The 24364-nt window shown below is 34.8% G+C and overlaps 1 protein-coding gene across 2 annotated transcripts; it reads left to right on the top strand.

Annotated features, from left to right (window-relative positions):
• Positions 1-14033: 14033 nt before the first annotated feature.
• On the top strand, positions 14034-23869 carry LOC110621647 (putative lysine-specific demethylase JMJ16). Of its 2 annotated transcripts, none has more exons than XM_021765915.2 (13): positions 14034-14445; positions 14987-15048; positions 15672-15994; positions 16144-16215; positions 16417-16494; positions 16632-17159; positions 17627-17851; positions 18438-18599; positions 19575-19943; positions 20287-21715; positions 21813-21916; positions 22702-22899; positions 23245-23869. In XM_021765915.2, the coding sequence occupies exons 3-13, from the start codon at positions 15677-15679 to the stop codon at positions 23572-23574; spliced, it is 3813 nt and encodes a 1270-aa protein (XP_021621607.1). In that variant the 5' UTR covers positions 14034-14445; positions 14987-15048; positions 15672-15676; the 3' UTR covers positions 23575-23869. The 2 variants fall into 2 exon arrangements, with proteins under 2 accessions (XP_021621607.1, XP_021621608.1); XM_021765916.2 differs by lacking the exon at positions 14034-14445 and adding an exon at positions 14452-14641.
• Positions 23870-24364: the final 495 nt, after the last annotated feature.

Below are 24364 nucleotides of genomic sequence, written 5' to 3'. Positions count from 1 at the left end.
CTTGTCGATCTTGTGCTTTTCCTTCAAGTCTCTCATGATTTTTATGAGTTTCTATTGTAACATAGAGTTGTTCATAAGCTAGTTTGGTCCCTCATTTGAGTTTATCTGTGCCTACACAGACCAGAGGAACTAGAGAGAGCAGTAGTGAGTACTGCTCCAGCGTTTACAGAGCCTGCAGAGTTAGTTCAGATAGCCAGAGGTGAGTGGAACTAACCTTAATACTCATTTTAATTGAGACATTGAATGCTTTTAGCATATTTCATGCACCATGATTATGTAATAGGGTGATTGCATTAGAATTCACAAAGGTGTTGCATTGCATACTTATTTGTTAATGTGGGTGAATGTTGAATGATCCAATAGTTCCAGACAGGAAGTCCAGGACCCCATTCTACGGCCTGGCAAGTATAGTAAAGTCCAGGACCCCATTCTACGGCCTGGCAGGTATAGTAAAGACCAGGTGCCCAGTCTATGCCCTGGCAAATGGTAAGTACAGGTGTTATGTATTAGGTTGTGTTGCATTAGAATCCACGAATATGATGCATTGCATAAGATGATATTTGTGTGGATGAATGTTGGATGATCCTTAGCCCTTGATATAAGCAGAGATACTATGAGATCAGATGAGATATGGCATGAGATAGCCATACCAGGTCGCTCCTGGACAGTCCAGGTCGCTCTTGGTACTGTGAGACAGTCAGGTAAGAGTCAGACAGTTAAGAGTAGTCTAGGTGACCGACCTAGTCTCCCTGGCACAGTTGGACTTTAATAGTAGTCCAGGTGACCGATGTAGTCTCCCTGGCACAGAACATCCTAGAACAATCATAGAAATCATGTAAAGGAAGGCTGAACAGAGCACCTTCGGCGGCACCTTCGGCTGCCGAACCTCTCCTCTAGAGCCGAAAGTCCAAACTTTCGGGGACAAGCTCAAGCAAGCTTAGGCAGCCGAAGCCACCTCCTCAGCATGTTCGGCGGCCGAATCTTCCTTCGGCTGCCGAACCTGAGTTCATTCAGAACTCAGCTTCGTGCATAACTCACCCTCGCAACCATCCACACACCCACAACATGCAAAGCTCAACTCCTCAACATACATATACTCTAGTATATGCATCAAGGGGTCCAAAACTACCGTAAAACCCCATTAAACACTACACCCCTGACAACCCCTCCTAAGCAAACGACGAGCCTGAAGGGCTGAAATCAAACCTCTGGGTGTACTCCTTCTGTCTCCTCGGAAGACACACTCTGACAGACAGGTTAGGGAACCAGCTTCGATACCAGTAGTCCGAGAGTTTCTAGATGTTTTTCCAGAATGAAAAGAAATATGATTATAAACTAAAAATTAATAATCCTACTTTTAAGAAACAAGGTAGTTATTTTTTGTGTGGCAAGCCAGGCCATCATGCACCTCAATGCAGGAAAAGAATGGGGAGAAATGACAATCCTGCTAAACCAAAGGCAAATTTGGTGAAAACAGATGACATAATTGCTGCGGTCATTTCTCAAGCCTGTAATACCCGGCTAGAGTCCGGCATCGAAATTCCTGTCTTCCGGTGGAATCCAGGATGTCGGAATTCTCTAGAAGGGTAAGATTTATGTTTTTCTAAAGTAATGTAGTATGTTTTACTGTTTTTAAGCTAAAATGAAAAGAGTTTTGGCAAGAAAAGAACCAAGGCAGAAAAGCCAGGTTCGGCCGCCGAAGGTGACATTCGGCCGCCGAACTTGCATGGCTTTCGGTTTCACGATAGGCCGCTGAAGGTGGTCTGGCCAGCCACCTATAAAAGGCCCTCAGTCGGTTGAACGGATAAGAATGAGTTATCTTTTAACTTTCTGAGGTGAGACTCTGTCTTCCTTAAGTTTGCTTCATGTTTTCATTACATCTTGCAAAGATTTGATTGATTTTTATGTTATTTTGAAGGTTTTGAGCTAAAAACACAAAGTTGTGACTTTTGGAGAGTTTGAAGGAGAGTTTCTCCAAAACTCCACGTTAGGATCGTTCATCTTCTTGGTTTCAAGAGGTAAGTGAAGATCCTGAGCTTGTTTTCATGCTTTATGGAAGATTTTTGAGGTTTTGGGGGAGAGTTGCATGATTAGGGTAAAAGAGAGGGTTTTTGATATTGTTGTGAGAAAAGCTTGTATATGTGTTATATGTTTTGTGTTGTTGGGGTTTTAAGGTAGTTTCTGACCCCTTTGAGCATATACATGGGTGTATGCATATTGAGGAGTTGAGGTGTTTGAGTTGGAGGAAGATTGGTGCATTTTGGCGTGAGGCAGAGCAAGATTCTGCCTTGCTGATGAACCCAGCTTCGGCCGCCGAAGAATGGTTCGGCCGCCGAATGTGCTGAGGAGGTGGCTTTGGTTACCTAAGCTTGCCCCCGAGCCTTTGGACGTTCGGCTCTGGAGGGGAGTTTCGGCCGCCAAAGATGCCCTCGAAGGTTAGAGACTTTCGTCTCTGGAGTGCCTTTCAGCCCCCGAAACTTGCCCCCGAAAGGGTTCGACTGCCGAAAGTGGAGATTCGGCCGCCGAAGGTGCATGAGTTTCGGCTCTGGAGAGGACTTTCGGCCGCCGAACCTGCCGCCGAAAGTGTTCTGTCCAGCCTTCCTTTGCATACTTTGCATGGATGTTTGAGTGAGTTTACGGGGATTCTTGGGGAGTTTAATAGAGTTGTTCATAAGCTAGTTTGGTCCCTCATTTGAGTCCATCTGTGTAGGCACAGACCAGAGGAACCAGAGAGAGCAGCAGTGAGTACTGCTCCAGCGTTTTACAGAGCCTGCAGAGTCAGTCCAGATAGCCAGAGGTGAGTGGAACTAAACTTAATTCTTTTAATTGAGAAATGAAATGCTTTAGCATAATTCATGCATCATGAGTATGCAGTAGGTTGTGTACATTAGAATCCATGAATATGTTGCATTGCATACTTATTTGTTAATGTTGGTGAATGCTGAATGATCCAATAGTTCCAGACAGAAAGTCCAGGACCCCATTCTACGGCCGGGCAAGTATAGGAAAGTCCAGGACCCCATTCTACGGCCTGGCAGGTATAGTAAAGACCAGGTGCCCAGTCTACGCCCTGGCAAATGGTAAGTACAGGTGTTATATACACGTATACATATACAGTACAGGAAGACCAGGACCCCAGTCTACGGCCTGGCACGGAACAGTTACTGGGACTATGTGGTGACAGGTTTACCCTTGATGTGGCTTGTCTGTGATGTGATGCATTCCATAAGATCATGTGTTAATGACTTGTTTTACTGTTCAACTCACTGGGCTATAGAGCTCATCCCACTCCCTTAACCCCAGTCTTGCAGGTTCAGTGTTCAGTGTACAGGGGAAGTCCAGCAGAGTACAGGAAGAGAGAAGAGTTTTGTAATAGAATATGGTGGACATGTAACATTAAAGAGATGTAACAGTTGTGTATAAAGTTAGACTTGTGCTTGACTTAGATCTTTTTGTGTTCTAAATCTTTTGTATACATGGTCTGTTTATATAATTGTTTTACAGAGTATGTGAAAAACCAGACTTAACAGGTATGAATTAACCCATCTAGAGTAAGCTCTAGTCAGGGGTACAAAGTACAGAGATAGTGCATGCACAGATTAAGTCTTGGTCCAGAGAAAAGTTTTTATTTTCACAGAAAATATATGACCATGTATAATATTTGACAGGTACGCAGAGAATATAGCAGGCTTGCTATGGGTTCTGGCGGCCTTAAGCCGATCTGAATCCTAGCGCCGGTGACGGTCCATTTTGGGGTCGTTACAAAGCCAATCTTGTGGCTAATGTGAATGAATGGGTCATAGACTCAGGTGCTACGAGGCACATTTGTGCAAATAGAAGTGTTTTTTCATCCTATGCTCAAGCTAGTGCAGGAGAAGATTCTGTGTTTCTTGGTGACTCAAGGACTACACAAGTTCTTGAAAAAGGCAAAGTGCTTCTTCGTCTCACATCTGGCAAATTTTTGAAACTGAATGAGGTGTTACATGTCCCTGAAATTTGAACTAATCTGATTTCTGTTGCTCTGCTTGGTAAAAATAGAGTGAAAGTTGCATTTGAATCTGACCAAGTAGTTATAACTAAAAATAATGTGTTTGTAGGTAAGGGATATTGTAATAATGGACAGTTTGTATTGAATGTTTCTAAAATTGTTAATGATGAAAATGTTGATTCTTTTGCTTACTTGATTGATTCTTTTAAATTATAGCATGATAGGATTGGTCATGTAAGTTTACCTTATATTAAGAAGATGCATGCAATTGAACTTATATCTAATATTAATTATTTATGTTTAGATAAATGTAAAGTATGTGCTGAATCAAAACAAATAAAGAAAACTTGTGCTTCTGTTTTTAGAGAAACTGAATTATTAAATTTAATTCATACTTACTTGGGAGATTTAAAATAAATTATGACTAGAGGTGGAAAAAGATACTATGTAACTTTTATTAATGATTTTTCTAGATATACTAAAGTATATTTATTAAGAAATAAAGATGAAGCATTTGACATGTTTCTTGCATATAAAAATAAAGTAGAAAATCAATTAAATAGAAAAATTAAAGAATTAGATCAGATAGAGGAGGTGAATATGTCTTGCTTAATGATTATTGTGAAAAATATGGCATAATCCACGAAATTACCCCACCATATTCACCTGAATCAAATGGGGTAGCAAAAAGAAAAAAAAAAGAACTTTAAAGGAAATGATGAATTGTTTACTTGTTAGTTCTAATGCACCAGATAATTTATGGGGTGAAACCATTTTATCAGCATGTCACTTACAAATAGAATTCCTTAAAAAAAAAAATATGGTATTACACCTTATGAATTATGGAAGGGTTATCCTCCTAACTCAAAATATTTAAAAGTGTTGGGGTTTTTAGCCAAAGCTAAGCTTCCTGAACCAAAGAAAATAAAATTGGTGCAAAAACTTCTGATTGTTTATTTATTGGTTATGCTAATTGTAGTACTGCATATAGACTTCTTGTGCTCAAAAGTGATGTTTTGGATTGTAACACTATTATTGAAACTAAAAATGTTGAGTTTTTGAAAATATTTTTCCTCTGAGAAATAAAGTTGTTTCTAATGTATCTGTTAGTGAAAATATAAATGAAAGTGAAGTTGAAGATTTAAGAAGATCAAAAAGACAAAGGAAAGAAAAATCATTCAGAAATGATTTTTATACTTATCTTTTGGAAGATGATCCTTTAACTTTTTCAGATGTAATTTCTTCTTCTAATACATTAATTTGGAAAGAAGTTATTGAAGTTATATTTTCACCCTAGGTGGTGGAGTAATATCGTGGAAATCAGCAAAACAAACTATTATTGCTAGATCAACCATGGAATCAGAGTTTATTGCTCTAGATTTGACTGGTAATGAGACCGAGTGGTTGAAAAACTTCTTGGCAGACATTCCATTAGGAATGAAACCAACACCTTCTGTGTCTATTCATTGTGATTGCCATGCTGCAATAGCCATTGCAAAAAATAAAACCTTTAATGGTAAAAATAGGCACATTCGGTTGAGACATAATATGGTAAAGCAGCTGCTAAAAGATGGAGTTATATCTATTGATTATGTGAAGTCAAAAGTGAATTTGGGCGATTCTCTGACTAAACCATTGGGAAAGAAATTAATAAACGAAATATCGAGGGGTATGAGACTATAGACTGTTGGAGGAAGTCAACAATGATGGTAACCCAACCTATATGATTGGCGATCCCATGAAATAGGTTCATATGGGTAATAACAAATTATTAGTTGATTTCAGCACTTTATAAAGTCCTACCTGTGGTGTTAGTGCTAAAACTGCAAAGAAAGTGAGGTTGAGTTAAAACTCTTAATTATTTCCATATCCTTTATAGGTGGTGTATAAGCTGCAGTATACACTTGATGGAATGACCTATATGAGAGTGGAGTGGAGCCGCTCCTATGAGATTGAAGGCAAATTTTTAGAGCTCTTATGAACTTCCAGGCACGCGCATGGCTTATTAGCGCAACACCGCGTCAAACATCAGAATTGTGAAAGTACATTGTGATTGGTGAAAAGTTTAATTTACACTAAGAATTATTTAGTTCATAGAAGTTTAAACTTCACCAAATATTCAGTAAATTATCTTTCACTTAATCAAATTTTGGTTCATAGTCCAAAAGACACCAAAATTAATACATTGTACTATACCCAGAAAATATTTTTCTTAAATTTATGTTCCAATTCTTTTGAAATAAGTGGAGGATTGTTGGATACTTAACAAATTATTTCAAAAGAATCATAAATAATTTAAAATATTTTGAAATAAGTTACAGATTTTAAGTTGGTTAAGAAGATTTTTTCCACTTTAACTTATCTTAATCTTTATCCTAACTAAACCAGATTTTTTAGTTGATTTTGTAGATATTTTTATATACCGTTAATCACTATAAATAGGAGTGCATTTATGTGTTATGGGTACACGCAACAAAACAATTACTTCTCTACTGCTTCTTCTCTATTTCTGGATAATTAATAATTGTTGCGGTTCTTGCTCCTGAATTACTTGTAATTCAGAAAATTTGTTGAATCTTGGAGATACGCAACCATAAGCATAATTATTATCACGCCTCAAATAATATTCTGCTCATCTTTCATTTATTTTTTATATCTTTTTCTACTATTTTCCGACACTTCTTTGGTTAAGCGGCGCTCTCTCTTGATGGTGATAGCCTCTTGTTTTTATTTGTTGTGTTTTCTCCTTGTTCTTCACTAGATTGATATGGCTTTTGACTTTTGTTTTTGGAGAAATCGCGTCTTGCAATGGTGGCAGAACTGGTTTGAGGTGGAGCGGCATTTCTAGAAACATTTATTAAGTCTGCAACTAGGTCTTGGGTTTAGAGCTCCTTTTCTAAGTTTATTTGGTTCTGTATTCTGTTGTAATGAACCTTAACTTTTCTCTCTACTTTATAGGTTTATATTGCTTTCAGGCCTTGATCCTTTTATCTTAGTATATTTATTTTTGAGAAAAAAATATTTATTAGACATATAAAAAAATATTTAATTTATAAAATGAGAAATATTTTCGTATATTCACATGATTAGCGCTTTTTTTATTTTGGTACTATGCATTTATTTCATGGAACAATTGACCAATTATTTTGTCATTTGCTTGGGGCTTTGACTAACTAGTGACGTGCACGTTATCTTTGAATTCGAAAATCCCTTTTAACCAACAAAACTATTTAGTTAATGATAAATATATTAGAAAAGAAGATATTTAAGGGTGTTTATTTTAGGAAAAAAAATATTATATGTTGAAATTGTTTATTTAATTATTTTATTAAAATAATTTACTTTCTATTATTTATTATAGTATTAAAAAGATATTAATAAGATTGATTTCAATACAAATATTATAATATTGTTAATAAAATACATACATTCAAAATTCGATAATATAAATAAGGTTCTTAAAATTTAAAAAAGAAAATCATTTTTTAAAAAAAGTTACTTAATATTTCAATTTATTATAATATTATTTGTTGTTAATTAATAATTTTTTTTAAATAATTCAAACATCAAAAATATAAAAAAAAATTGTCAAACCAACAAACTCTAAAGTTTCAGTTTATTTTTGGAAAAAATTTAAGAAATTACTTTTTCACATTTTTGTTGTGTTTAAAGTATTTTAAAAAAATTAATAAAAATTTAATTTTAATAAAAAATTATTTAAAAAAAATAACTTATATTTTTATCAATATAATTGAATACTATATATCAATCTTATTAAAGCATTACATATATATTTTAAAAAAAATTACAAATAATTAGTAAAAAATAAAGCAAATTATTTTTTAAACAACAAACTCAAAAAAAAATATTTTACATCTAATTATAATAAAACCTGAATATTAATTATTATATTTTAAGATTCATCAGGACTTATCATCGCATATTAACACCTTTTTTATCGCTATTTTATATAAATAATTTATATGAAATCACGAAAATATATTATATATTTATCAGAATAAGTAACTCACATATAAAAAATCAAGATAAAATTTTTTATCGACAATATATTATATATTTATTGGGACAATCTCGTCAACAAATTTTAGTATTTGCAGGGGATAGAATTCGTGCTAAGACGTAATCATAGAAGCAAAAGCTACTCTCACATGCGGGATAAGGAACTATACTTCAATTGGTTTTAATTGCTATTCCTAATCATTCTATGTTGGTCTTTTTATATCCTAAGTACTTTTTATCGAAGGTTAATAGTTTATCATCTCAATTTTGGAAGGTTGGTGATGATAGCTATAAAAAGCCTAATTGGATAAGCTTACTATATTCATATAGTTCAAAGTCTAGCAGTGGTATAGGGTTTAAAGACTTCAAGTGCTTTAATTTGGCTTGTTTGGCGAAATAGTGTTGGAGGCTCATTCATAACTCATCCAGTTTATGTGCTCATATTTTGAAAGGTATATATTTTCCTTAAGCTTCATTTTGGAAGGTTAGATATAAGTGAAATAGTTCATGGATTTGGCGGAGCCTATTGGCAAGCAGGGACGAGCTGTGTTGGAGAGTGCGTATGAATATTGGTGATGGTGGAGCGATTCATATTTGGACTTATAATTGGATATCTCATCTTGATAGTGTTATTTTGAACCAACCTTTGCAATGTCCGGTTGGTCTCAATATGTTATCTGATTTGATTGATCATAATACTTTTAATTGGAAGCATCGACTTATCTTTAGTCTATTTTCGCATGACAGGCTTGTAACGACCCGAAAATCGGACCGCTACCGGCGCTAGGATCCAGATCGGCTTAAGGCTGCCGGGACCCGTAGCAAGCCTGACATGCAACCTGTAAACCTGTTTAATCCCATACATGATCAACAATTATACATAAAAATTTAAAACTTTTCTTTCATACATTCTATCAATCACCAAACTCAACCTGTGCATGCACTGAACACATACATAATCATAAACTTGACCCCTTAGTGGGATCTCATCAAAACCCCCAATGGGTGGCATAACAAGAGTTGAGTTGGCTAAACATGGACATCAATAACATTAAGATCATGTTTCAAAAGGGATTACATTAAACTATGGTCAAGCACACTTCTAACCTCAATATCATTACATTACATATCTATACATCATTTTATAATCTGTCATGTCCACTTTCTAACTATTACATACATAAACCTTCATTACTCTTCTTGACTTCTCTATCTAACCCGTACCTGCAAACCTGGGGAAATTGGGAGAGGGGTGAGCTACTAGAGCCCAGTGAGCAGAATCATAAAGCATTTAAAACACATGTTATCATGGAATGCATCACATCACAACTAATCATATCAAGGATGAACTTGTCACCATTTAGCCCTCTACATAATCCAATCATGCCAGGGGCGTAGTGCAGGCCACACCTGGTCTTTCTTTTATACATAACATAACATAACATACATAATCCATGATGCCGGGGGCGTAGTGCAGGCCACATCCGGTCTTTCTCTTACATAGTGCCAGGGGCGTAGTGCAGGCCACACCTGAACTTCCATACCATATCATCATATCATAACATATGAGGGCTAATGGATCATTCAACATTTATCCACATCAACAACATATTATGCAATGCAACATATTCGTGATTTCTAATGCAAGCATCCTAAAATATCACATGGCATCCGTGGTGCATGAACATGCTCAAAACTGATTTATTTATTTATTTAAAAGCATAAGAGTCATTCCACTCACCTCTGGCTAGCTCTGACACTGACTGAAGCAGCTGACTTACTGCTGAGGTCCTCGGTTCCTTGGGTCCAAACCTACACAGGTGGACTCAAATGAGGGACCAACATACTAGAACATAACTCCAAAAACATCCCCCAAAAACCCCTTAAAACATCTCAAAACATCCATGCAAGAACATACAAAAGAAGGCTGGACAGGGCACTTTCGGCGGCAGGTTCGGCGACCGAAAGTCCCTCCAGAGCCGAAAGTCAGGCAGGTTCGGCGGCACCTTCGGCGGCCGAAACTCCCAGACAGAGGCGAAACTCATGCATGTTCGGCGGCACTTTCGGCGGCCGAAACTCCCAGACAGAGACGAAAGTCTCCTTTCGGGGGCAAGCTTCGGCAGCCGAAGGCTGCCTCCACAAGAGGGTTCGGCGGCCGAAAATCCCTTCGGCTGTCGAACCTGGTTTCTCCCAAAGGGCAGAAACTTGGTTCAAACATGCACAAAAGCCTCAAACTCATACCATCATGCATTTAGCTCAACCAAAACATGCACACAAGCTCCTAGGGGTCTCAAACTAACTTAAACCCCAACTACAACACACATACACAAGCATTTGCAAGCCACATTGTTCATGAACATACATTTATACCCATAAACATAACTAAAACCTAAACATGCATTCTACCCCCATGAACTTCATAAAACTTGCTTAAAACATAATATAAGCTAGAGATCGACTCTTACCTCTTGAAGATCGAGAGTAAAGGCGACCAAACTTGGGGTTGGGAGAGATTTGAGTTCTTGAACCTCAAAGCTCCAAAACTTTGCTCAAAAGCTCAAATCTTCAAAACAAAGTTAAAACAAGTGAAAAACTTGAAGGATCTAGAGGAAAAGCATCAAAGATCGGTGAGGGGCGGCAGAGAGCTCACCTTGGCCAAAAATGGGGAAAAACTCGCCCGTTTTCGGCTAAGGGACCCTTTTATAGTGGCTGGCCAGGCCACGTTCGGGGGCCGAATGTGCCTCCGCATGCATGCCATATTCGGCGGCCGAACTTGAGGTTCGGCGGCCGAACCTGGACTTCCCTCACTTATGCTTTCGGGGGCCTAAAGCACACCCGCAACGCATGCATGTTCGGCGGCCGAACTTGAGGTTCGGCGGTCGAACCTGAGCTTTCCTCCAAGGTTGTTTTTATTCAAAAACTCATTTCCTTTTCATTCAAAATCATCAAAAACATTAAAACATCTCATGAAAACATGGTTTTACCCTTCTAGAGGTCTCCGACATCCGAGATTCCACCGGACGGTAGGAATTCCGATACCGAAGTCTAGCCGGGTATTACAAGGCTATTGCTATTTTATCTATTCTAGTAACACATTTAAACACTCCAAATACATTAGTTTGGCATCATATGAAAGATGATAACTATAGTGTGCCCCAGTTATGGATTTTTCATGCACAATACTCATACTCGAGCATTGGTTGTCCAACCATCTTCTTCTACCACATCTCATTCTGGGATATAGAAAAGTGTTTGGTCACTTTAGATTATGCTAAAACTAAAGTTTATTTTTTGGTGCTCACTTCATAATGCTTTCTTGGTGGAATATAATTTCATTAGAAGAGGTTGTTTACAGGATTCTATGTATTTAATTTGTTAGTTTGAACCTGATACTTTAGACACATATTCTTTCATTATTCATATGCACGTTGAATATGGTTTGTTGGACCTTTTTGTTTCCTTTTATGGTGGAAGGCTCTGTTGGAACGTTCTAAGAGGATTCTGAGGGTCCTGTGATTTTAACTCTTGTAATGCTTACTATATGGCATATCTGGAAGGAAGGAAATTGATGTGTCTTTGATAAATAATCTCCCGATCCTTTGCTTGCTTCATCTCACATTTCCTTTAATTTTTCACAGTTGCAGTTGAGTGGTGTTTTTACTGGTCATTCTTCTCGTTTACATGTTTAGTCTATTGAGAGTGATGTAGGATATTCACAGTCTCAAGACTCTTTTAAGGTTTATTGTGATCTGCCTTAGAAAGATCAGTTATCACCTGCTATCTGTTGTTGTGATTATTACTGATTATTGCATAAATATAATCTATGATGTTGTTAAGCGTATTTGATATTTGTCGATCTTTTCAGAAGAGGTGCGAGCACTGATAAAAGAACTCAAGTTGGCAGCTTTCCTTGAACTCTACATTTGATATGGAAAACCGACTCATACATTTTGTACAATAATCTTTAAAATCATGGATATGTCTTATCATGAAATATTAAAGTAAATATTACGTTTATTTTAACAGTTTACTTATATTTACAACAACTCTTTTATTAGTACATATCACGAAAATTTAATATTTAAATAAATATTGTGATAAAATTAAGAGGACCAATACCATTAAATTAGACTTTATTTAATTTATTTTCTCCAATTAGCTTGTTGTAATCTACTTATTTTTAGTCTTAAAATATAAGTTTCTTGCTGATGAAAAAAAAATTATATATAATAATTTATATTGATTAAGGATATATTATTTATCTAAAAATTTGAATTCGGATCCCACATCACAATTCCACTAAAAAACAACTGAAAAAAATCTTATTTATACAATTCCTATTATAGAATATATTTGACCGTATAATCACGACCAGCCTGCGTGTCACGGCCAATTCAATTCCGCGTTGCTGAATCACTGGACTCACGTGTCACTTCCTTCCTGCCATCTTTTTTTAAAAATAAAAAATAAAAAATTTAATTGATATAAAAATATATAAAGATTTCAAGTTTAGCGATCTCAAATGAATCAGCAATTTAGACGAGACTCTTTATTAATCAAAATAACATATTATTCATGTTAAAAAATTATTTTTATTTATAAAGAATTGTATATTTAACTTTATGTATAATTTTATAATTTCATATATTTCCTTAAACTATTATCTCATATATATATATATATAATTTATGAACTTTATAATTAATTTTATTATTTATTTAATATTTATATTAATTCAAGTGTGATAAAAATTATCAAATTAATATAATTACGATGATAACGGATAGAGTATTTTTAAATATTTGATTTGATTAAATTTTAATAAAATAAATTTAAATAATTATAATCAGATTTAAGATGGATTTAAATTTAAAAAATAATACCCATTATGAGTTATAATTGAATTTAAATTTTATATATAAAATAATCACTATTTAAAACTATTTATATAAATAATTAATTTAATATAAAAAATATATTTTACACTAATATTTATAATTTTTTATATATTTTTATTTAAAAATTAAAGTTTAAATATTTTTTTAAAAATATTAAATTTTTTAAATAAAAATTATTAATAAAAATATTTTTATATAAATTATTAATTAAAATATATAAAATTAAATGAATTCGAATTTTATTTGGATAATAATAATTAGATTTGGGACGGATTCAAATAATTTAAATTAATTTTTAATCAGATTCAGAATAAATTTAAATATTACTAATATAAATCAGATTTGAGATCGGATAATTTAATTTTTACATATATCCTATCCATTTACATCTCTAAATATAATTTCATATAAAAAATATAATGCAAAACATAAAAAAATTAATGCAAACAATCAAAGGAAATTTGAAAAACTGAAAATTATAATTTATTAAAATTTTACTATATAGTTTTATAGTATACAACATATGATGTTATTTAAGGAATTATTATATTATATCGGATAATATTTAAAAATAATATGATAATATTAAAATTAATATAATAATCGATGAGATTTTAAATTTAAATATTAATAAAATAATAAAAAGGAGAACTGCAGTGAATAGGGAGAAGTGTATAAAATTATATAATAAGCTCGAATTATCACATTGAAAATTGAGTTGATAATTACAATTGAATTAAAATAAAATATATTAATAATAAATAAATTAATATATACATTTAATATGTAATGATAAATTTGTCTGATAAAATGAGTACTCTTCTGTATAAAAAAGGAAAGATTTATTTAAACTCAGTTCATAATAAATGTAATTAAATTTTCTAAATATTAAATGAGATTCATTTATGGTTTATTAAATTTAGATAAAAATTAATTATATAAGAATTAATAAAAAAATATAATTTTATATTGATATATGAATTTTACTATATTTTAAATAATTTTTTTAATTTTAAATTAAGTAATAAAACTATATTAAATGAGTATATACGTATAAGAATTTTTCGTAAAGAAAAAAAAGTGGAAAGTGCCAACAATTACAAGCGGCGCGCTCGTAGAATAGCGTTTCGACAATTGCGAGGTCGCAACGACAACTCAGCAATCAGCCAATCAGGCATTCCACCTTGCTCTTGCTTTTCTTCCTCTTCTCATTCACTCAAGCAATCAAAACCCAAAACCCAAATCCAATTTCAAACCCCCTTTCTTTTTCTCCCCTGTTTTTTTTTCCAAAAAATAATAAAATCTATTTTTGTTTGCCTTTAAACCTTCATTAATATATGATTTTTAATAATTATTTATTTATATTCCCAAATTACCCTTTTTTAAAAAAATTTTCCTACACCAATTTCTAAGAAAATTGCTGCACCAAGATGAGAAACTGAATAAACCCATTGCTTGTTATTGTTATTATTATTATTAAGGGCACATCACATGTCCCTTAATAATAATGATAATATTAATAATAATTACAATAAAAAGGTACCTAATTTTCATAGATGAATGTTTCTTTTTTATAATTTCACTCCTTTGGTGGTTTGGTTTCTAGAAACAGTTTTTTCTCTTTGGTTTGGTTCTTTTGTTACTTGAAGATTAAGATGTTTCAAGCTTTCTTGTTGAAAAAATAAGCCCCCAAAATTTATCTTTCCAGATTTGCCCTTATCCTCTTCTCTAAATTGTGAGTTATTGCATGAACCCAGATTTTTGGTTCATGATTGATTTGTTGATGATTTTTATTTTTTATTTTTTAAATTTTATTGTTGATGTTTGAAAGGTATGGTGGGTCTTGTTTGTCATATTTGGATTTGTGGGTGCCCTTCAATAGCGAAATTTTGTTTTTGCTGTAGGGAAAGCGAGCTTTCTCTTCATGCCATCTGGTTGGGTTTTGGGTTAGGGTTAGGGTTAGATCTGTTAGAATCAGATTCAACTTTTTTTTTTAAGAAATATTTTTTTCCTTGTAGATTTTTTTTGGTGGAATAATATTTTAACTGATCTTTTTTGTTGCTTCAACATCTGGGTGAAGTGAGAGTGGAGTTTAAGCTGCTTTCAGTGAACTGGAATTTGCAGATTCTGGATCTGCAGCATGTAAGCTCGATTTCTTATCTGTTTAATTAAATTTTCATATGTTTTTGTGTAATTTATTTTGTCTTTTTGTGAAGCTTGTGGCTGGGTTCTATAAATTTGTCAATGAATTTAATTATTAGGTTTGTGATAATTGGTGGATAAATTTCAATTTCACTGGTAAGTTTTGTTGTTTCAGATCATGCAATTAATGGATTTTGTTTCTTGTCCTTGATTATGAATGTGGTTTATGATGTCTGGGATCTACAATTTAATAATTAAATCATATTTATAATGTTCTGAAAACATAATGCGTGTTGTGAATTTCATATCAAGTTGATTTGAACATATAGACTCACATGCAAGTGTAGCAGCTGTTTGATCAGTTAATCATTTATACATATCTTGACCTTTTTTTATTTCAGTCCACTTGCTGCTTCTGTTACAAAATAAAATTATGCTTTGCAAATTCTTTCTTAGAGAAGTTGTCTTCAGAAACTATACGTGGATGTGCTAGAGGCTACATTGATCTGCCAGACAGCTGGATGCTCTAAAACAAATGAATGCATAATGTTGAATTTTTAATCTATTTGCTTACAATGTATAAAGAAATCAATATAATTAATATCCTTTATTGTTCTGCATAGTATTGATGGGAACAGAATTCATGAGATTTTGCATTAAGGAAGAAAATGATGAAATCCCATCTGTTCCACCGGGTTTCGAGTCATTTGCTTCATTCACCTTAAAGAGTGCTCAAGATGGTGAAAAACAAGAAACTCAAGACATAATTACCTGTTCAGCCTCTGTAAGCTCTTCTGACTTGCAGCCGACAAGGACAGAAATGGACACCAACAGTTGTGCTGACACAAAAGTCACAAGGTCTCTCCGGCGTAGAGCTTGTATAAACTATGGTCAATTGGACAATAATAGTTCAGAGGATGAATCTGATTCTGCAAAGCTTAATCAAGTTAGTATTTTCTATTAATGTATTGTATCATTATTTTTAATGCTTATGTCCACTTGATTTCTCATTTTCTTTAAATATAAATGACGTTCCAATGCAAGTGCAATGAGTATAGATAGTGTCTTTACATGCTTCTTTTCCTTTTATTTCAGAATCTTAGTTTAAGGTCTCATCTACCGAAGGGAGTTATTCGTGGATGTGCACAATGCAGAGATTGCCAAAAGGTTAGTTTTAGTCTTCTTTCTTTTTCTTTTACATGTGTGATCTTTTTATGCAGCCTGGCTACTGTGCTGTAGCTGGCTGCAATTCTGACATGCTTGCAAGGATTGTAGATGAAAGATTATCCTCTTGCAGCGACCTGATTCTTTTTGTTGTTTATCCTTTCTTCCAATATAATTTAAGTGAAAGTTGATTCCTTGATGTAGGTCACTGCAACGTGGCGTCATGAATATGCTCGTAGGCCTGACCTTGAGGATTCTCCCGTATTCTACCCTACTGAAGAGGTTTATGTTATTTCACATAGTATATTGATTGTCTGAATTTCAAGATCTGTCTCACAACCTTATTTGCAACTTCTAGATTTGAGAATTCTTTAATTTTAAGAATTAGAATTTCTGAATGTGATCACAACCTTTTCCAGGAGTTTGAAGATACTTTAAAATACATAGCTAGTATACGCCCAAAAGCTGAACCATATGGAATATGTCGCATTGTCCCTCCTCCTTCTTGGAAACCTCCCTGTCCTCTGAAGGAAAAATCTGTTTGGGAGGGCTCTACTTTTGCCACTCGTGTCCAGAGAGTTGACAAACTGCAGAATCGAGTTTCAATGAAAAAGATGTCAAAGCTATATAACCATACGAGGAAGAAAAGGAGAAGATGCATGAGAATGGAAGTAGACTGCGGGGCGGATAGTGGAAATATCTCAGGGTGGAATGGTGCTGGAGTTTGTGAGGTTGAGAGTTTTGGATTTGAACCTGGTCCTGGGTTTACACTGAACGCATTTCAGAAATATGCAGATGATTTCAAGGCCCAGTACTTCAGGAAGAATGATAACGTCATGAGTAAGGGAGATAATGCAGAAGTGCTGCATGAGAACTGGGAGCCAACAGTGGAGAATATTGAAGGCGAATACTGGCGGATTGTAGAGAAAGCAACTGAAGAAATAGAGGTATTGTGTGAGAGTTGATAACGCTATGATAATTATTCCATGCATCCCATAAACATAGACTTACTTCTGTTGTCACATGGTTTAAGAAGATGTAATAATTAATATAATTAAAGCAATAAATTTTGTTTAGTCTTTCCCTAGCTCTATTCATATTGCTTTATATTAAATAATTCGTGTTGCTAAAATATTCTTGAAACTACTGCATTTTGTTTTCTAATGCATATTAAATGGGGACATATTATTAAACTAATAAATTAATAAATACACCATTATTTCAAAAGAGAAAAATGGTCTGTAATTTGATGCAGATAAAAAAAGGAAAGTGAGCCCATCTTTACGGGACTGAGGGAATGTTATTTTGGGTAAAACACTTATTTGTATGCTGTTCTGCACCATCTCACCTCTCTTTCTTGCGAAGTGAGTTACCAAGTGATCTATAATATTTTAGTTGTTATTTTGTCGTGTAGGTGCTTTATGGGGCTGATCTAGAAACTGGGGTTTTCGGCAGTGGGTTTCCAAAAAAGTCTGGTGAAGTTGGTTCTGATTCAAATGACCGTTATGCAAAGTCTGGTTGGAACTTGAATGAGTTTCCAAGGCTTCCTGGATCTGTTCTTTCTTATGAAAATGGTGATATATCTGGTGTTTTAGTGCCATGGTTGTATATAGGAATGTGCTTTTCCTCCTTCTGTTGGGTAAGGTCAACTCTCTCTTATTCCCTGGCATAAATCATATGTTTAGCTTCAGAAGAGCGCAAATAAATACATAGATCTCTCTCTCTCTTGCTCTCTTGTATGTGTATGACTGTATTTTCCAATGTTCTTACACACACATCATTTATATGCTGAACTTCGGTGTGGGTATTTGTCATTTGAGAGTGCATTTCATAATAAGTAAATTATTACATGGTCATGATAGTTGATAGGTGCAGACCACTGCAGAGTGTTGATTTAAATAAAGGGAGAAACGTTATTATTATTTTTCATTTGTGTTGCCAAATTATATACAAATGCTGTAACCGGCTTGAATCCTCCCTCGCTGACACTATGGAATAAAGCCATTGGGTATTATCCAGTAAATTATCTCTTTCAAACCTTGAAGGTTTTCGGGATGCAGGTCAACTTTCAATTTCAATTCTTATTTATGAAATCTAATTTTGATTGTGAAATTAAATTGCCTGGCCACTGGAACAATGCTTAAAGCCTTAAGTTCATCTGTCTATTTTAGATGCTGATTATTACCAACTCTTCTGTTTTCTTTTTGTGGAATACTCTGAAACAGCATGTTGAAGACCATCACTTATATTCACTGAATTACATGCATTGGGGTGCTCCAAAAATGTGGTATGGGGTCCCAGGGATGGATGCCATTAAATTCGAAGAGGCCATGAGAAAGCATTTGCCTGATCTGTTTGAAGAACAACCTGACTTGCTTCATAAGCTGGTGAGGAAAAATTCTTGTTCTTGTGTATGCTAGATTCCCATAGCATAAAATGTCTGCTACTCTGCTTACTTGGCTTTGCTGTCGTTTGGATGTGTTGCTTGTTGACTAGCAAAAGTTGGACCCAAATACACTACTGGGTTTCAATTACATTTACAACATATTAGCTCAGATGGATCGTAGTCTGCTCTTATCGTCTTGAATTCTCTCTCTCTCTCTCTCTCTTTCAGTTGGTCTGCCCTTATGGTCCTGAATTCTCTCTCCTTTTTTTCCCCGGTTGATTCTCATCTCTAATATTATTTACTGGGTTCTGCCCTTCACTCATATACTAAAAGATTTTCTTAGGTCATATTTTTTTGTTTTGTGTTTCTTCTTTGATCTGCTATATAGCTCAAAGTGGGCTTTTTGTGGAAGTGCTTCAGCTGATAGCAAGTTTGCCTTATCTTTTGTTATGGCTCCTATTTTTTGGGTTTCTGAAATAAACGCCTTCTAACAAATCAAAAGCTAAGAAGGATCTCCTCTTTTCAGTTTTAAGCGTTATGAACTTTTATCACTTCTTATACCTACAGTTGCTCTTTTTGTTCCAAACCCTCCTCCCCCGTCTCTTCTCACACACTTCTTAAAGGTAACTTTTCACTTGTCAAGGAGCTATGGGGAAAATTTTGATCTTAAAAATGGAATTTGAGAGAAGTTAATTCCAAAAAAAATTAATAATCTATATTCTTGTCATAATGAAGCTTTAGACTTTAGCAATTTACCTAGAAAATAACTGAAGAACCCTAATTGTGATACTAGGTGAATGGTGAGGTAGTCTTCAATATCGGCATATTTTTCTTCTGAGTTTATGGATGATTCTGGGAAATTGCATAAATAAATTTGATGATTAACAAATTGCTTTAAACCTAAGCTTGTTTGAGCTTCTCTAATCTCTATATTACTACTCTATCCATGTTCTGATCTAGTTAATGTCATATGCAGGTGACACAACTGTCTCCTTCTATACTAAAATCTGAAGGGGTACCAGTCTATCGTTGTGTACAAAATTCAGGAGAGTTTGTTCTAACATTTCCTCGAGCATATCATTCAGGGTTTAATTGCGGCTTCAATTGTGCGGAGGCAGTAAATGTAGCACCTGTTGACTGGTTGCCCCATGGACAAATTGCTATAGAGCTTTATCGTGAGCAGGGGCGAAGGACTTCTATCTCCCATGATAAACTGTTGCTTGGAGCAGCAAGGGAAGCGGTGAGAGCTCACTGGGAACTTAATTTACTGAAAAAGAATACAATGGATAACTTAAGATGGAAAGATTTGTGTGGCAAGGATGGAATATTAGCAAAATCGCTCAAGGTAAATTCGTCTTTCTTGATTCTTGTTTCCTTTACAATGGTTGACATACTGGAATAGTGCAACTTGAACTCTGTAATTATTCAAATACTGCATTTTGAATGCATTAAAAGAAAAATATTGTAAAATTTGATGTTCTTTTCTTTGTCTGCAATTTGGAATCAGGAGGCTTCCCAGACTAACTCTAAGGTTTAGTAAAATGTTATACAATGTGATTGTTAGAAAACAGTGGGGAAGTTGAAATTTGCAAGTATGCTACTGATAAAAAAAATGCTGGGAAATATGGTGATAAAGCTTTGTCTTCGTTTCTGTTTTCTTCTGATATGGGGTATCTTTTCTTTTCTAGGAACGTGTGGAGATGGAGCGTGTGAGGAGAGAATTTCTTTGCAATTCTTCACAGGTGCTGAAGATGGAGAGCAATTTTGATGCCACGAGTGAAAGGGAATGCATTATCTGCCTTTTTGATTTGCACCTATCTGCAGCGGGATGTCATTGTTCTCCAGATAAGTATGCATGCTTGAATCATGCAAAGCAAATGTGTTCTTGTGGTTGGAGTGCCAAATTTTTCCTATTTCGCTATGACATCAGTGAATTGAATATCCTTGTTGAAGCATTGGAAGGAAAATTGAGTGCAGTGTACAGATGGGCAAAATTAGATCTTGGACTGGCCCTGACATCTTATGTTTCTAAAGACAGTTTGCAAGATTGTAAAATATCTTACTTGCCAGATGGAAAGGCACTTAAAGAGGTGATATCAAAACCGTCAATATATCTTCTTAAAGATTTAGGTAGTAAAGGAATTGCCAGGGAAATTACAATGACTTCAATGAAGACATTTCATGGTACTGCTTTAGTAGAAAAAAAGGCACCTCCTGAATCTGCAGCTTTGAAAGGCACAAAGACACCATCTACATCCCCCAGTTCTTTTCAAGAAAATGAGAGGCAAAATCATGATTCAAAGTTAAAAAAAGAATCAATCCTTTCCTCTACCAATTTAAGAACATCAATATGCCAGCTATCTCGAGAAGGGGTGTCCTATGCTGGAGATCACAATTCATCAGAATCTGGAAGGAAAAAACCTTCTACTTTGGGCCATGATAATATTATTGTTCTTAGTGACGACGAAGGTGATGAACCAAAGGAACTAGTTGTAGAAAGAGCAACGAAAATTTCTGTTCCAAAACAATTGGAACTTTCTAAGAGGTCTACTTCTGATGACAGGCCCTGTAAGGATGACAAAGATTCAATCCTAATTGCCCCTGTGGCTGATGCAGCTGTGATTAGTAAAAATGATGTCAGTTCCCCTGATGGACAAGGGAAGAACTGTTTACTAGATCCTGTTAAAGTGAAGGTTGACCAGCATCAACATGGTGAAATAGTTCTTGAATCTAATGTGGCAGACAGTTCTCCCCATGCAGGCTTTACCAGTTTAGGATGTGGTAAAAATTTTGAGGACTCCTCGAACATGAGAGTGATCAGTAAAGATCAAAATATGGTAAATGTTAGGTGTGGTCATCCCCAGCAATGTGGCATTGTAAATCCTAATGATGAGGATAAGATGGGAGCAAATGCCACCTTAAATCCAGTGGATAATGCAAGAATTATGGCAGGTAGCCCATCTTGCTCACAAAATAATTTGGACCGCTATTTCCGCCAGAAGGGTCCCCGCATTGCCAAGGTAGTGCGAAGGATTAACTGTAACGTTGAGCCTCTGGAATTTGGAGTTGTACTTTCTGGAAAATTGTGGTGTAACAGCCAGGCGATATTTCCCAAAGGTATGTTGTATTTGTCAACTTTACAGAGACCAGAAAGTCCAAAAAGGAAAAAAAAGGGTGTCCTGATTATTAACAAAATTTGTTCTATTTGATGCAGGATTTAAGAGCCGGGTTAGATACACAAGTGTATTAGATCCTACAAATATGTGTTACTATCTATCAGAAATTTTGGATGCAGGACAAAATAGGCCTCTGTTCATGGTAATTCAAAAATTTTCCTATAATCTGGAACTGCTAGTCTATCATGATATCATGCAAATTATACTTTTCCTTTTTTTGCATATTTTTAATATTTGAAAAGGTTTTGATTATTGTTTGCACTTGTTAGCCCTTGATAGACTTTACTAAATAAGAGTGTGGAATGATCCTCACCCTTGCAAAGCAAATATTACTTGTGATTGTTTAGTGGGAGGGATGTATAATGTCTAAATGTCCTGTCGATTGTTGAGAATGGCTTTGCAGCAGATGTAAGAGCTCCTAGTAACTGCTCTTAGCATACTAAATTTCATCACTCATGGTCATGGATTTCTCGAGTATTGATGGAACTACTGTTTGGCTTATTAGCAATATGCCAATGGCTTATATGGAAAATATTTAGCGGGGATAGTATTTCTCAAGATAAAAATGAAGTGTCAGCATGAGAAAATAATTTATTCAATATCCTGAAGTGTTGACGATCTTGAGATAGAATTCCCTATGGATTCATGATCATTGTTCCTGTAAGTGATGTTTATGAAATCTCATTTGCAAGTTCTCTTGGACAAAGAAATGGAATTTTGAAGGAAGTTGTGATTGATGTTGTCAATATTTTCACTTGTACATGCAGTCTAGTACTTGTTATGAACTTCTAGCCTGAGGGATGGAATGAGATTGTTATCATTGTTGCAGTAAGATGAGTAAATAATAATAATAATAATAATAATAATGTTTATCAGACTAGAAGCTATATTTTATCTCTAAATCCATTACATTCGAACATTTATTAGGTTTCGATGGAGCATAGTCCAAGTGAGGTATTTGTACACCTTTCAGCAGCCAGATGCTGGGAAATGGTTAGAGAGAGAGTAAATCAAGAGATCACAAAACAACATAAATTGGGAAAAATGAACTTGCCTCCTTTGCAACCTCCTGGGAGTCTTGATGGCTTTGAAATGTTTGGGTTTTCTTCACCAGCAATTGTGCAGGTAAATTAACTATGTGGCTGATCACCCTTCTTTATCTGATGATCTGCTTTCTTTCTTGTATTTCTGGATGACAGTTTTTCTGCATGGTACAAGTACTTGCTTCTTTAGCACATACTTCATAACATACAAGATTCTATTTATACTTCCCATTCATTTTAAATTTATCTCTTGCACCCATATAAGCAACGGGAAGGTTTTTCAGTTGAAAGAATGAAAAATGCACTTTTTCCATAGCAGAGAGTTTAAATGGCAAGAGTTGCATTTGCTATTCATGGCAACTTCTGCAAATGTTTATTCTGTTTTTTTTTTTTTTAATGGAACAAATGCTTGCGTTTATATGAACAGGCCATAGAGGCGTTGGATCGAAATCGAGTTTGTACAGATTATTGGGATTCCAGGCCCTACTCACGGCCTCAGTGTCAGATTCCACAACCTTCCCATCCCAAAGAAAGTGGAGGATATATCCAGGGGAGATCTGAGGAACATGATAATGGAGGGACTCCTGGGAGCAATCTCCTGCCTGATGGAGTTGATGGCATGATGCTCCGAGGCTTATTGAAGAAGGCAAACCCAGAAGAATTACACGTACTGAGACAAATTCTAAATGATGGTAAGCAAAGAGTTGGAGGGTTAATAACACTCCTTAATGAAGAGATTCACAATCGGCCTAGATAATTGATTAATTTGGTCTCAGGAGGCCCTGAGACTGAATTTGGAATTGCAATTTTTTTTGACTGCTGTAAATTCCGAATTCCCACTTTCACGTTGCACATATATCTCCATTTAATCTACTCGATTCTTTTACTTTAGAGAGAAAATTGGAAAAGGAAACGTTTTGTTGTGTAATTCTTCTTCTCCATAGTTGCCCTTCATAACAGAGGAGAAGCTTGACAAATGACAATGTATGTTGACTGGAGGATGCTCCCATTTTTGTGATACCATACAATGCATGTAGGGGTTTTTAACATTCCATCTGTATTCTTGATTCCTGACACTGTTTGCAGAATTGTCTGAGACAGGATAGAAGCTAATGGAGTTCGTTCTTAGGAAGGGAAAAAACGAAAGGTTCTCACAAGTTTTTAATTTAAAATAATGAAAACATAAGGGTGAAGCGTCCGTGAAGGTTATAAAAGTCAGCCATATAACTATTGTAATTTTAAAAATTCTATAAATTAATCTTTTTTATGAAAAATAGTGAAATCACCATCTTGTTTTATTTTAAAAACACTTGGCTTTGTTATTGGAAGAAACTCTTTATTCTTTTATTAAGATTTCGAATAATTGTCTTATAGGTTTTATTGAACTTGTGGTTTACTTTAAAAAAAAAAAAATAGAAAAAAATGAATCATGGGAAAGTAGAGGAGAAGTTGAGTTGCAGACAGTAGTGGAAGAGTGTTGTTTTTGGAGTTGATTTATTTGAAGTCGGTGATGCTGTTTTGGTCCATATTCTGTTTTGGCCCCTATG

The sequence above is a fragment of the Manihot esculenta genome, chromosome 8 (assembly GCF_001659605.2).
Source record: "Manihot esculenta cultivar AM560-2 chromosome 8, M.esculenta_v8, whole genome shotgun sequence".
Classification (NCBI taxonomy): domain Eukaryota; kingdom Viridiplantae; phylum Streptophyta; class Magnoliopsida; order Malpighiales; family Euphorbiaceae; genus Manihot; species Manihot esculenta.
Note: the sequence above shows the minus strand (reverse complement) of the source record. Positions and strands in the feature narration are given on the sequence as shown.